Source organism: Cnephaeus nilssonii (genome assembly GCF_951640355.1).
Source record: "Cnephaeus nilssonii genome assembly, chromosome: 1".
Taxonomy (NCBI): Eukaryota; Metazoa; Chordata; class Mammalia; order Chiroptera; family Vespertilionidae; genus Cnephaeus; species Cnephaeus nilssonii.
This window is the reverse complement of record NC_137072.1, coordinates 69784193-69798886: the sequence shown is the minus strand read 5'-3', so window position 1 is coordinate 69798886 and position 14694 is coordinate 69784193. Positions and strand designations below refer to the sequence as shown.

At 43.8% G+C, this 14694-nt stretch overlaps 1 protein-coding gene across 1 annotated transcript in view; it reads left to right on the top strand.

Moving 5' to 3' along the window:
* The window catches only part of SEPTIN11 (septin 11), an 82480-nt gene that overhangs the window by 36622 nt on the left and 31164 nt on the right, over positions 1-14694 (top strand). The window contains exon 2 of the mRNA XM_079769680.1: positions 8256-8370. Coding sequence (XP_079625806.1) covers positions 8256-8370 — 115 coding nt within the window. The remainder of the gene's footprint in view (positions 1-8255; positions 8371-14694) is intronic.

Genomic DNA, 14694 nt, shown 5'->3' with positions numbered 1-14694 from the left:
TTTCAGGCTTATCTCCTTTAAAAAGATTTTTTACTATTTAGTATTTATTATTGTTATTAGCATACCCTAACTTTTAAAATTTCACTCTCTATTTTAAAAAAGTGTGAGGTAGGTTTTTTTGTGGGTGGGGGAGGTAATAATTCAAATATTACAGAAACATAACAATTAGGAAGTAAAATTTTCCGATAATCCTACCACCCTTAAAGAAAAACCACACCACCACATTATTTTTGCAAGGATCTGGAAAAGCAAATTTTTGCTCTCTGTTGGCAGTCTTTCAGAGAGAGTTACTTGGAGATGGCACTTGAAATTGGGGCAGCTACTCAGTATTAATCGAGGTCTTTTCTGGGTATTTGGTGGTGTTTCCTCGGGTGGCTTCCTCGGTCTGGCGCCGATGTCCCTGGCTCTGTGACTTGGGAGCTGTCCCCTTTGTCTCACTCATAGCTTCTAGCTGGGCTGCACTCAAGTTCTTTCCTCATATGGTTTTCCTCCTGACTATTCCCCTCTCCTTCTTGGCTCTCTCTCTTCTGCTGAATGTGTGAGACAATTTCCTTGGGGGTTTTCTTGGCTCCAACCTTGGGATTCCGTGGTATAGATGACAAGCAGAATAGCAAATGTTGTCCCAGTCATCCTTACAGAACATGATCCTCACTGGTAATGAGATGCCTCAGACACTGATAGTATGAACGTTACCCCAGCAATGCCTAGCCTTGCAAACATCCCGATGCAGGCTCCATAGTTGTGGTTTGGGTTGATACTTTGCATTCCAGTGTTTTCCCTTTTGCATGGGAACTAAGGGCGTTTCCCATCTTCCCTCCAACTTTCCCTTCTTTAAGAGAGACTGTGACACCAGTTCAGTACTCTCTAAGATGTACTTATGTAAGGGTATGTATTTACAAAAGCGATCCATCAGGCACTTGGGTAAAACTTAACTTCTTGGACTGTTGGTGAGGCTAGAATTTCTCCAAATCCTGGCAAGTGGCCAGTGGTCAGTCAGGGATTTAATGTGAGAAGCAGCATGTTCTCTTTGCTTCTCTTCAACGGGACCTAAAAAAAAAAAAAAAAGACAACCTGCGATGAAGGGATATGACCTTTTCTCTGAGTGGGCATCTTCTTTATGGAGAAAAGACAGTGAGCAAAGGGAGGGTGCCCCGTGGTTCCATCTCCGCTCCAGTTAAAATTGGACATTCGTTTTCTTAAGACTTGAGTCTTCATCGTTTCTGTCTCCTCCCATTAGGCAATGCTTGTCAGAAGGACTCTCTGTTTTCATCTGAATATACAAAACCTGCATATTACCTGTGCATAGGAGTTACCTACTAAATTAATAATACTTAACAATGCTGCAGACAAATACGTGTTTTTACACACTACACAGACTGGTGGGTTCACTGGAAGAATGACCAGTTAATCACCTACGTTCTAAGGTGGCACAGCACCTGGTACTTTGGATCGCTTATGGGGGTGCATTTGTGACTATTTGATTAGCACCTGTGTGTCTCACTAGACGGTGAGCTCCATGAGTTAGGAATGCTCTGTTTTCTCGCCATCATCCCCTTAGCATTTAGCACAGTTATCCAGCACATGTTGGTACTCAATAAATATTTGTTGAATGAATGAAAGCATGAGTAAAGGTTTACTTTTCTTCCTGAAGACAGATGATTAACTTACACAGAAGAGTTATTTCCTGTTTTGTTTTGAGGCTATAAACCCACTCTTCAAAAACCTTGTGGAAGGCTGCAGATAGAGCTGAAGGGGGAAAAAATGTTTTGAAGCAGGGCATTTACAGAGGGTGCGTTTATAACTTCTTGAAACCAGGTCATAATTATTGTAGTTAAACACGCAAAAATTAAAAAGTTGGGTGGGAAACACGGAGGTAGGCACATAGATTTGTTAGGTTTGGAGTTTGGCAGGACAGCTGATAGAAACTTCCTTTCAAGGGTCATTGAGAAAGTGAACCGTCCTGATCTGGCAAGAGAAAATAGACAACCAGGAATTTTTCATCCCGTGTTGGCTTTCCTCAAGCAAAATGACAGATTTAGATTTATGCACTTCCGACTTCCAGCCTCAAGAAACCTTAGAATTCACCTTAGAACCGAAGACTTTGCTTAGAGGTCGTTTCTTTAGATCTCCTCATTTAACAGATGAGAAAACGTAAGACTGGGGCTTAAGTGACTTGGATCAATATAATTATCATAAAATGAGGCGTTGAGAAGATTAGAATCAGCACCTCTTGTCAACAAAAACCTCCAGCTCTCTAAATGAATGTGAAAAAGAAGTAATCTCTTAAAATTAGAAAATAATTTAAATTTTTAAGGGGCAAAGATCTTTCTAAGTTGTAATACTCTATCTTTGAAGGTAAAGATTAAGTCTGTTGTTTTCAGCATACATTAAAACTATATCACCTTGGTAACATGCCCTGGCTTCCGCTGGCTGATAAGGATCAGCTGCTCTAGACGAGAACCACATCTCCCCATGCCTTCAGTTTTAAAAGTAAAGAAGGATAGCACTTCACTTTTGAGTTATGGTGAATAGAACCCATCTGGGCACATTTAGTGGGTTAATTTCAAGAGGCTCCGGGCTGGATTAAAATAGAAGTAAAAGAGAAGATGGGGGCCCAGAATGGTTTCCAGCCTGAATGGCACCACCCCCCCCCCCCCCCACCCCGAGCAGGAATGGGGGTCTCTGGCTCTCCCCCAGCTTTGTAAATGACTTTCCTATTTCGGGTGGATTTTCTCCTTGCTACAATCCCCATGCTGGCTTCCATATCCTTGTTGTTCACTCGGTTCTTTCCTTTGTGGTTTCTCCTCCCTGGTGAGTCTGATCAGCCCTTCTGGCATGCCGCAGGAGAGCCCCGGATTCACTTCAGACTTTGAAATCACGGCCTTCTCCTCCCCCCACCCAATTTAGGGAAAGGAAACCCAGGTTTCCTGAGGACGGGATAAAGGCTAGGCACTCTCATACATGCCATTTCCTTGGCTCCTCCCAACACCCTGCCGAGTGCTTTGTTTTTACTGATGGAGAAACAGAGACTAAAGCAAGTAGGAAGCAAGGCTCTGGGGTTCAAACCCACGGCTGTCTGAGGCCCAGCCTTTGCCATCCTGCTCCTGGTTACGCAGGGTTCGGGATCGTGGAACGTATTTTAAAGCAGCACTCAGAGTGCAAGTGTGCGCACACATTCTTATATAATTTGTCTGTAACGATTTCAGTAATGAAGTCAGCCTGGCATCTTCTGAAATACTTGTCAATGAATGATACACTTCAAAGCATACATTCATAACAAAGTGACCTTTTAGGCATAGAGGGCGTTTATCTGGAAGTCTGCAAACTGGACTTCTGTTATCCTGGTAGATCTGGAAGCTCTAGCCTTCTTAAATGGTGCCTTCTGATTTTCCCTAGCACGCCCCCCCCCCCCCCCAATGTCACCCCATAGTTAAAGTCATGGCATTTATTACTGTTACTCTTGCGGCTTTATCTTTACTTATGTCCTTTCTCTATCACTACATTGTATCCCTTGTAAAGGCAGGAGAAGTGTTTCTCAGTGAATAACAAAAATAGCATATTTTGCTCCCTTGTGCTTTGAGCAGTGAGTATTTTTGAATGAACAAATAATTGTATCCATGTGGAGATGCTCCGAAAAGAGAAAAATGAGATTGTCAAGTTAAAGACTGGTGATTTTATTTTATACCACAGAATTTAGTCACAACCCATTTCAAGGTAGAAGAAGCATACAAATCATCTAAGTACAAAACTAGATAGATTAGCAAGTGGAGGACTAAATCAATTAAGGTCTTCCTACTTAGTGGCTTCATGTTGGTCAAAACTAAGCCTTATATTATTGGCTTCATGTGCCATAGTTGCGAAAATCAACATCTAGTCTCAGCCTTGCCAGGACCAGTGAAAATATACTTGGAGCTACTTTGCCAATACTAACCCTTGACTTCTACCTCCTATAGTTAACAACTTTAGAGAATGACAAGGTTAGAATATTTTTTCCTTTCTATTTTAACATACTGGATTTTTATATACAATATGTTAAAATAGAAATTTGGATATACAACACTCAAATCATTGTATTGTCTGGGGCTACCAGGAACTTAGATCAGCGGTTTTTGACTGGTGTGCTGCAAGAATTCTTTTAAAACATGCAGTACTGCCCTAGTCGGTTTGGCTCAGTGGCTAGGGCGTTGGCTGCAGACTGAAGGGTCTTGGTTTGATTCTGGTCAAGGGCACGTACCTCGGTTGCAGGCTCGATCCCTGGCCTCTGTTGGAGTACATGCGATATGTCTCTTACATCAGCGTTTCTCTCTGTCTATTCCCCTCCCTTTCACTCTCTCTAAAAAATCAGTGAAAAATATCGTCGGGTAAGGATTAACAACAACAAAAAATATGCAATACCTGACTATTTATTCAGGGGCACGGATCTCTTCCCCCCCTCCCCTTTTTTTTAATTAAAAAAAAAAAAAGGACAACAGCCAACATAACAATAGCTGTCCAGTGTGAATGATTCAAAATTATACCGTTGTGTTTTTGTTTTGTTTTTTGTCAGATCGGCAAAAAATATATTTTTTGCTGTGCCCCAGAATTTTAGTAATTAGTTTGTGTGCCATGAGATGAAAAGGTGGGAAATCGCTGACTCAGATTGTGAGACAGCGGTGACTAACGGCACGTTCCGGCTCCTCAGTGTACTAGCTGTGTGACCTTGGGTAAGTTACTAAACTTCTGTGCTCTGGTTCCTCATCTGTGAGTTGGGGTTGGGTAATAATAGTAACCGAATTGTTCAGGTACATGACCTAGTTCATTCACGGTTAGCGCTTTCCTGGAACATTGGAAATGGTCGGTAAATGTTAGCTGTTACGGTGATCATGGAATACCAGATAGCTTGAGCCACCTTTATGCCATCATTGTTTTCCTTTTCTTGATAAGGAGCAAGTCCACTGAAATTTCATAATAAAGACAATGATGGAGGTAAATTTCAGTGGGATCTAGAAGGTTTGGTTATGTAAACATTGGACCTCCCAGATGGAGGAAACTGGGATTGTCCCAGGAAAGGTGAGGAACTCAGGTGAACTGCAGTGTAATGTGCTCTATGGGGAGCAGTGGGCGATCCAGTAGGAATAGAGCAGGGGTCCTCAAACTTTTTAAACAGGGGGCCAATTCACTGTCCCTCAGACCGTTGGAGGGCCTGACTATAGTTTTAAAAAAACTATGAACAAATTCCTATGCACACTGCACATATCTTATTTTGAAGTAAAAAAACAAAACGGCAAAAACACCTGAATGTGGCCCGCGGGCCGTAGTTTGAGGATGCCTGGAATAGAGGTTTGGAGTTAGCCCATGGAGGTCCTGAGATGGCCGGCCAGGGTTTGGGACTGTGGGCCTTTGAGTACTGAAATCCCTTTGCCGGCGAGGCACAGAGGGGATTAGAGGGAACAGGATCTGGGCCAGGAGACAGCCGGGAGGCTGTTGGATAGTGGGACTAGAGAAGAGGATGGGGCATTGCTGGCACTTCGGAATGAATACAGGGTAGGTGGGTCTTAAGCATAGATAAGCGCCACTAACAGGCAGAGGGAACTCTGGCGTAGGGGTGGTTTAGGATAGAGGAATAGGATTTCAGTTTGGAGAATATCAATTTGAGGTACAGATAGGACAACCCAAGAAAAACACCCCTTTGATAGAAATTCAGGACTGAATGCAGGCAAAGAGATCCATGTCAGAGATCAAGTGCCTCGGTTCTAAGAGCGGTAAAGACAGAAAGGAGGAGAGTGCCTGTGACCACGCCCACAGACTCCGAAGGGACCCCACATTCTTTGGACAGAGGCAGCGGAGGCAGGAAGCAGTAAGCTTGGCGCGGTAAGCACCGGAGTGCGGGGTTTGATTCCGCTGCTCCGTGTGAGTTAGACCTCTCTTCACATTGCCTACGTGCCTTCCAGTTTTTTCAATCTGTTCATGGATCAAAAGAGAAAAATGCTGGTTTCCCTTTTCCCCATCACATGCTGATGGGCAGTAACTCTCAGGATTCCTTTAATACTGGGCAGAGAATTAGGCTCAGATTATGGAATTTTAAAAATGGCATTATAACATTTACATATTTTTTGTTACAAAGTTAGAAGACGGAGACTGAAGACATACCTTCAAATTTAAAAAAAAAAATAAATTTCAGGACCAAACTGTTTTATAACCCTTCATTTTGTGTGTGGTTTTTCCGTGGGTATAAAAATACTCAGTGGACGTGGGGGTGGTTTCTCGTGTTTTGGAAATGGTGAGAATATGAGATGCTGAGCATTGGGTCCTGGGATGAGAGCTATAATTACTAACTGATTCTTTACCAGGATTGGCTCCTGGGTGGGTATCTGAGTTTAAAAACCCAATACTCCAGAATCCCAAGCAGTGAGCCACTCCCCCTCCCGATCCCTGGAAATTAAAATTGTGATGGAGAGGAGAGGGGAGATGGGATGATGGTTCTCCTGGGCCTTGTCTTCTCTTGTGCCATTTGCTGAGTGTTCGAATCAGGGATGTGACTGAAATGCAGGCTGGTGTGGCTTCTCCTAGCCTGACACACAGCAGCCACTGCACAGCTGTGATGGAAAGAGGTCTAAATATAACCCAGACTCATTTCAAATCCTCCTCCCCCAAGTCTTGGCGGATGTGGTACACGCCCTAAAAATACCTGCTGTCTGAACCTTGAGGTATCTGAAGAGGAAGGGACGGGCGAGAGAGAATTACCGCCGTGTGGTATTTGGGGGCGGACGGGCCAGCTACCAGGCCTGCTGCCGACTGGAGCCTGCCCCGGAAGCTGTTGGTGAGCTGCCCACCGTGCCATCCTGTTCAAGGATAAGTGCCCACTCTTGAGGCTAGTATTCACTGTTGGCAGGTTTCAAGGAAACTATTCATAGACTGAGCATCTGTTCTCTGTCCCATTGACCTCAAGCCTGCAGCTGCCACCATGGTATTCAGGCAGCGTGATGGCTTTTAGTCTTGTTCAGAGAATCAGGATTTTAGAGCTGGCAAGGACCTTAGACATTATATTGTTCATAAAACAGTCCCTTAAAATCACTACGTTCAGGGAATCACATTTCTCCGCCTCTGTAGTGACCCTGGCGATTTGGACGTGGAGTCTCAGTCCCAGATTACTAAAAGACATCCCTCTGATCATTATCTAACCCAAATAGGCATAAAGGAAACCTGCATTTTATTTTTAAAAAATGTTGGCTAAGTGACCCTGGCTAATGCCTTTTTTTTTTTTTTTTTAATTATTAAACTGTAAATTTGAGGCTCTTTTTCTTATCCAAATTTTAGCATTTTGAATATAAAGTTCATTGGCAACATAGCCAGAACACCAGGAGTCGTGTTTTCAAGAAGGCTTCAGTATCTAGTTTCTGGAATCCCAAGCCATAACTGTGGTATTGTAACTGAAGGAACATCGCTGACCTCTGCTTTCCTGGGAAGGAAAGGTTTCGCAGGTCATCTCCAACACCCTTGGGATGCCTTCAAAGTCATGGAGGCAGTAGGCATCTATATATAAAAGCCTAAGCGACTGTTTGACCGGTAGCTATGACACGCACTGACCACCAGGGGGCAGACATTCTGCACAGGCATGGAAACATGGAACAGACTGATGAATCTCAGAGGGAAGGGGGGCAGGGGAGGGCAGGAAGAGATTAACCAAAGATCTTATATACATACTAGAGGCCCGGTGCATGGATTCGTGCACTGGTGGGGTCCCTCGGCCTGGCCTGCGGGGATCGGGCTGAAACTTGCAATCCAACATCCCCCCAAGGAGTCCCAGGTTGCGAGAGGGTGCAGGAAGCTTCTCAGCTGTGAGCCACTGTGAGCTTCCCAGAGCTCCTTCCATGTATCTGGAAGAGTGTTATTTAGTTTTTACTGTGGGTTGAAAGTCATTTGAAAGTTTTTCTTGAGTGTTCAAAGCTACCAAAATGGTTGGAGTTTTTTGTGTCTCTTACTACGTATCTGAAATAGTCACCTCCATTTTCCCTGGACCGGTGCACATGAAACAGAGAGTGAGGTGTGCTGGAGACCATCCACTTGGGAGTGGATGTGATTTTGTGGAAAGAGCATGGCTTTGGGTTGTTAGTCCCTTCAGTTGTGTAGAAGCCAAAGAGGGTGTGGGTAGAGAAGCAAGCTCTTTCTTCCAGGCACGCCAGGAAGAAAGGAAGGGAGAGGGTGTTTTCCGTAACGTGTGGTACCCAGGTGGCACCGTTCGTGGGTTCTCAAACATGTCCCCTCTGTAATTCCAGAATGAAGAGCTCCGAAACTTGTCCCTCTCCGGCCATGTTGGATTTGACAGTCTTCCTGACCAGCTGGTCAACAAGTCAACTTCCCAAGGGTTCTGTTTCAACATCCTGTGTGTTGGTAAGTGACTCATCACCTGCTGCCGGGCACGGAGTCTGACCTTCAGCTGGCAGGTGCCTGTGAGAGAGACTCATTTCAGGAAATAAGCAGAATGATATTTTCACTTTCTCATTAGAAAAGCGGGACAATAATACCCACTGTCTATATGTCCCACCGTTACGATTCTTGTATTTGGGTACATGCTTTGTAAGTTTTGTGGTGTTACTCAAATTATTTTTACTTAGTGGTCAGTTTAATGTTGTTATTAAATCATTATTTTCATTTTTGATAGGGGGAGGGACTTAGACCCTAACTAGACACTAGTTAAAAGCGGGAACTGAGATGTACATACATAGTAAGACCACCAGAAGCCGGTTAGGCAAGTGTTTCTCGGGTCTCTAACTGCAGTGCACCAGTAACCTCCACTAGGGGTTTTTAAAAGATATTCTACCTACGGTAAGTAAAATCTGAAACTACTCTAACTACTTTAATAAACACACAGCATTTAAAATGTTTGCTTTGAGAGCAAAAGACAATTTAAAATTGTTTTATATTTGAAATAAACTTTCTGCCCAATTGTCGGATTAACCTTTCATCCTTAAGTTGGAATCTAAAATTGACCTAAATGTATTTCTGTTAGACAAATGGCCAATGTCAAAGCGATCTGGCTTACTTGTATCCTCAGTACATTTTCTTCATACCCTTTGAACATCACACACTAGCCTAGGCCGCTGGCTGTGGTATTTTTCTTCTTCTCTCTAGTCAGATCCCTTTTACACCGAGAGGGGGAAGGTAGAAAAGAAGGTGGGGAAAGGGGGAGACAGAAATACACCTCTCCTGTAGATTTGAAGCAGCAATGCTCCTGGGACAGATGATGGCCTTTCCTTGGACAGGTCGCTCCGGATGAATGAGTGGCCCGGCTAAGCCGCAGGGCAGTGGTTTGGGCGGCACTGGTTTGTTGCCATTGTCCTCTGGGCACGCACCCCCCAGACTTCACTCTGAGGAAGAACAACAGGAATTCTGTGTTTCTGTAGAGCCCGGGGGACCCAGGCTTGGCAGAATGTACCAGACTCACTTCTCTTGTCCACGTAGAGTGAAATGACTTTAGAAAAGGTGTGCACTCAATGTAAGAACCACCATTTTTTAGTGATACCCATTGCGGGGAGGGGCAGATGTTCCCTGTTGGGAAGTATTTGGACATGTTGCTTGCAGGTGCTGCACTGGGTGCTCATCAGCAGAAAGCCACCGGGGATTGGCACATGGTCCGGCTCGCTCTCTGGCGTGCGGTCTTCAGCACCGTGTGAGGAGAAGACAGGACCAGGCAGCCAGCTCTCCTGCTTGCTCTCTCCTTCTCCCTCCGTGAAGTGAAGCCATTTAAAATTCAGCAGGGCGCCTCCTGAGTGGCAGCTCGTTCTACAGCGTGGCCCAAATGAATTGCCTTTTCTCTTACAGTAAATGCCGCTTGCAGAGCCTGCAGTTCCTCATTAGCATAGCAATTTGTTGGCAATTTGTTGATTTTTTTTTTTTTTTCTATTGAAAAGTGGGCTAAATTGTAGGCTGATTACTATTCTGGCTTCTCTTCCCTGCCTCCCCCAGCCTTGTCTTCAAAATCAGCTTCACAAATACCTGGGAGAGTTATGTCCCAGCCCCTGCAGGTTGGGAAATTTTCCAGGGGCACTGGGCTTGCTGGACGGACCTGGTGTGACAGGGTGTATGGTGTGAAGTGGGGGTGTTGGTTCCTGGGCCGACCCCTGGTGTTAAATAAATAGCACAGTTATGATGCTGGTCGGAATTCCTCCCAAGCCATGTCCATGCTGCCCTGTTGGATTTGCAGAGCAGCTGCTATTTTGACTCACCTGGGTGGGTGACAATACCTATGATGCTTAGATTTTTTTAGATTCTGGTTCTATTCTTAGACATGTTTAAAATTAGTTTTTCAAACTAACAGAAATAGCCGGAACCGGTTTGGCTCAATGGATAGAGCGTCGGTCTGCGGACTGAAAGGTCCCAGGTTCGATTCCGGTCAAGGGCATGTACATTGGCTGCGGGCACATCCCTGGTGGGGGATGTGCAGGAGGCAGCTGGTCGATGATTCTCTCTCATCGATGTTTCTAGCTCTCTATCCCTCTCCCTTGCTCTCTGTAGAAAATCAATAAAATATATTTAAAAAAAAAAAAAACTAACAGAAATAGTACATACTTTCTGTTTAAAAAAACAACTCCCCCCCTTTTCGTTTTTCACCCTCATTTCCATTCCACAGAAATAACACTGAAATCCTTCTAGAAACTTTCTACATCTTTCTGTACTTGGAAATTATTTTTGGAGGCTTAAAACAACACCAATTCATTACTATTAGTATTATCTTGTGGTTCTCTAGAAGTTCAACACGTGTCCCCCTGGGCTCCATTCGAGGCATCAGCAGGACCTTTCCAGAACCTCTAGGACAGCGGTCGCCAACCGGTGGTCCGCAAACCACTGGTGGTCCATGAGGTCTGAAAGGTTTGTGACCACTGCTCTAGGGGAGACTACTTGTCCTTGCTTTTTTAGCTTCTAGTGGCTCTTGGACCTTCCATTTTCAAAGCCAGCAACATTGCACTTCTCTCTCTCACTCTTCTTATAGTAGGAAAATTTCCATAGAGAATTGCTAAAATCCAGTTTACACTCAGTTAAGACTCTTCCTCAACCCCCAACACAGAAAAGGCCGTATATTGAATGGTGGCCTGAGTCCCCAGGGAGGGTGTGGGGTGAGCCCAGCCCCAAACACAAGAGGTTCCGATGGGAAAGAAGACTTGGTCAGAAGGCGGACGGGCATGAGAGAGGCACACACTAGACATAGACAGCAGCTCTTTCACAATTACACAAGAACTTCTTAATTTTGGTTTTAGAGCTCATATTCTTCTGTGTTTTTTTTTTTTTTTTTTTTACATATATTTTTATTGATTTCAGAGAGGAAGGCAGAGGATGGAGAGAGATAGAAACATCAATGATGAGAATCATTGATCGGCTGCCTCCTCCACGCCCCACCCTGGGGATCGAGCCCACAACCTGGGCATGTGCCCTGACCTGGAATTGAACCGTGACCTCTAGGTTCATAGGTTGATGCTCAACCACGGCACCACACTGGCCGGGCTGTGTTTTCTTTTTCTCACTCCACAGTAAGTCCTGGCTGTCCTTCCACGCCAGTATATCAAGCCAGCAGATTCTTTTCCATAACTCTTTGGAGCCCTGTGGTTAGAGCCAGCATTAGCTCTTTGGGACACAGGGGTGTCAGCATTAATATTAAGCATACTTATCCTCAGAGAGTGGAATGCATCAAATCTTTTTACCATAAATATTTCACAGCAAAATATCTGTATAAGAAAACAACTCTCTCTGTCAATCAATGGTCCATCTATTTTTAAAGTAAGAGCCTGTGAAAAAGGGTTCTAGCTTTTGACAGCCCTCAGGGGAATAGGTGTCATATTTAGCTTCAGAGCATCCATGGTACTTTCTTTTCTCCCTGTCATCCTACTGTCTATTTGTAATTTTTTATACAGTATGTGTGTGTTTGCTGTTTATAGCATCATTAAATTATTTTCATGTGATAAGTATGGAAGGGAATTGAGGATTTTTAAAAAAGTTATGAGCCTAGTAAGGAATCTGATGATGTTTCTCAAAATTTGTTTTGTGGCAAGGTGCTGTAGGTCGCAAACAGAGGAAATGAACCGGGGCAGAAACTAACCCTGGCATGAGCTTAGTCTAGTTTTAGAGGCACTGAATTAAATGTCTGTTATTAGCATCCATCTCTGATGAGCTCTGGAAAGAAATGTAACCAAGAGTGAGAGAGTAGTGTTCACTTAACCGGGAAGAGAATTCTTGAAGCTAAACTGGGTACCAGAGCACCCGGGAGTTCATAGTTCCCTCACTCTCCATCTTGCTTGCAACACACTGAATCACCCCAAAGCTGCACGTTGGTTTAAATAAAGCCTTTTCTGTCTTACCCATGCTGTATTACTCCAGAGAATCTAAATTAGTCACAATTTACAATTTAAATATCTTTCTCATTCGTTTTCCAAAATGACACTAGCTCTGCGAGAAACGTCAGCATTGATGCAGCCGTATGTGGGGTCTCTGTGCACATGCAGAGATGGAGAAAACACTGCAACACCCGTGCTTTGGAAGGGGAACCAGCTCAATAGCAGGGCCAAAGTAAATCAACGGTGCATTTTGAAAATAGATATTTTTAAAGTAACTCAACAATAATTGTTTTGAGGGAATGACAGAAGAGGAATAGAAAACTGACCAGTTTAAGATAATTTTAGCCAAGGCTGTAGTGTCAACATAAACTGTAGGATTTTACAGTCAAATGGTGAACTTTTTTTATTCCATCTTGCTTTTCTAGGAAGGCATATAAAGTGGTTTACAGGGTGAAATGAATGAGTAAATGAATAAAGATACAGTTAACCCCCCAAAGTAAGGTGAAGTCAGAGGTAGAGTCAGAACTCAAAGCCATCAGACCTGCCTATCAGGAATGCGTTTGCCTTTCAGCCAGTGGGCAGAGCATGGAGGAAAGCCATTCAGCAGATACGTATTGAGCACATGTTATGTGCCAAATATGGTGAAAGTTTAGTAATGACAGGTTTATAGTATCTGTGAAGTTAAAATAAAAGAGTTCCTCTAGATGAAACACAACTTCACCTGGAAAAAGTGGGTTTTCAGAAAAGATACATGTCCCCACATCTCGGTCTAGGTTCCTGAGTGTCCCCAGGTCAGTGTAGGGGATCCATGCGATGCCAAGAGTCACATGCTTTTCTTTCAAACCCCTCATGCAGGCGGGTGGGATTAGCCAACGCATGTTTCATCCAAGGCGATTCTCTGAGGAGATGAAAGGACACAGCTTAGGTGCAGAGCGCTCTGATTATCTGGCTCCAACCGGGAATGAAACTGGGAATCGTCAGAGCAGGTGGCAGACCTTCCTGCACAGGGACTGGCTAGTCAGTCATCCCAGTACTCAGCCTCGGCCATCAGAGTACAAACGCTGCATCACAGAGCAACTGTGTGATCAATCTACAAGTCCCTTCTAGTTAATTAATAATATAGCCCTTCTGCTTGTTTGTTGTGGTTGGGTTTTTTGCTTGTTTGTTCTTTTAATGTCCGACGAAGACCTTGTAGACTCAGTAAGCCTGAGAACAGAGCGGAAGAGGCGGGGCTGCTTTCCGCTGTGATGCTGGTGTCATGCTCACCAGCATCGGCGGGAGCAGAGAAACAGAAGCCGGGGGGTGGGGGGGGCACTTCAAAAGTAAATCTCTAATTATTCTAACAAGCCTTTAGGTAGATGAATTTACAACAGAAAAAAAAAATGACACAAAAAACAGCAAACTCGGAAAAATCTACCCAAGTGGCAAATCTCAGCATAAAAGATCATCAGGATCATTTTTCTTTCCAATTAACTTTTAATAAAGGCCAGGTATTCTGCTAAGGAGTTTGGAAATGCTTCAGCGTTGGTGTCAGTCATTCATTTTCTCAGAATATTGTTACCGCTTTAGTTTGACTTGGAACCTATGCCTGGTAGGCTTTCAGTTACTCAATTAGAATGAACAAAAATATTCTTCTCAAAAGTAGAGAAAATGTCCTCCTTTCGGAGGCTAGAGAGAGGCCTCAAAAACTAATGCATTGAAAAACTCTCCTAGTTCTAGAATTACTTTTATTCCAAAAGCTGTCATTTCTTCCTGAACTGCTTTTGGTGAATCACACTGCTTCTGGAGTAGCTGTATCTAATTACAGCTCTTAAAAGCACAGGGCATGGAAATGGAAAGTAAAGCACTCTGAAATTTAAAGGAACAGGGGTTTTTCCAACCCACTGATTAACCCTGTGCTGTAAGTCGGGCCTGGAGTGCTAATTGTTCATAATTTCCTCCCTAATGTAAATGATAATTAAAATTACCTTAAAAAAAAAAAAAAAGCATGGTGTTCCTGATTGACGCGAGCTTTATCTAATTCTCAGCCAAGTCAATGAGATGGTAATTTCAGTCCTGTCATGGTAACCGAGAGTCCCTACCATGGGAATAGAAGGCTTTATTGCTGTCCTTAGGGAAAGAGATGAAAGTTGAATGGATCACTGTCTACAGACAGAACCTTTACCTCATAAGGTAGTTCTGCTGTCGTCCCTTTGTCCATGGCCTGAAAATAAGTAAATTGTGAAAAGAAGTTTGCTGCACTTGGGAAAGTTACATGTGTCACAGGGACGTAAAATGACTGGAGTACCTACAGTATTGGGTTGCCTACCTGATTCTAAGTACGCTAAGAGTAAGATCCCTGCCCTAGCTGGTTTGGCTCAGTGAATAAGAGTGTCAGCCTGCAGACTGA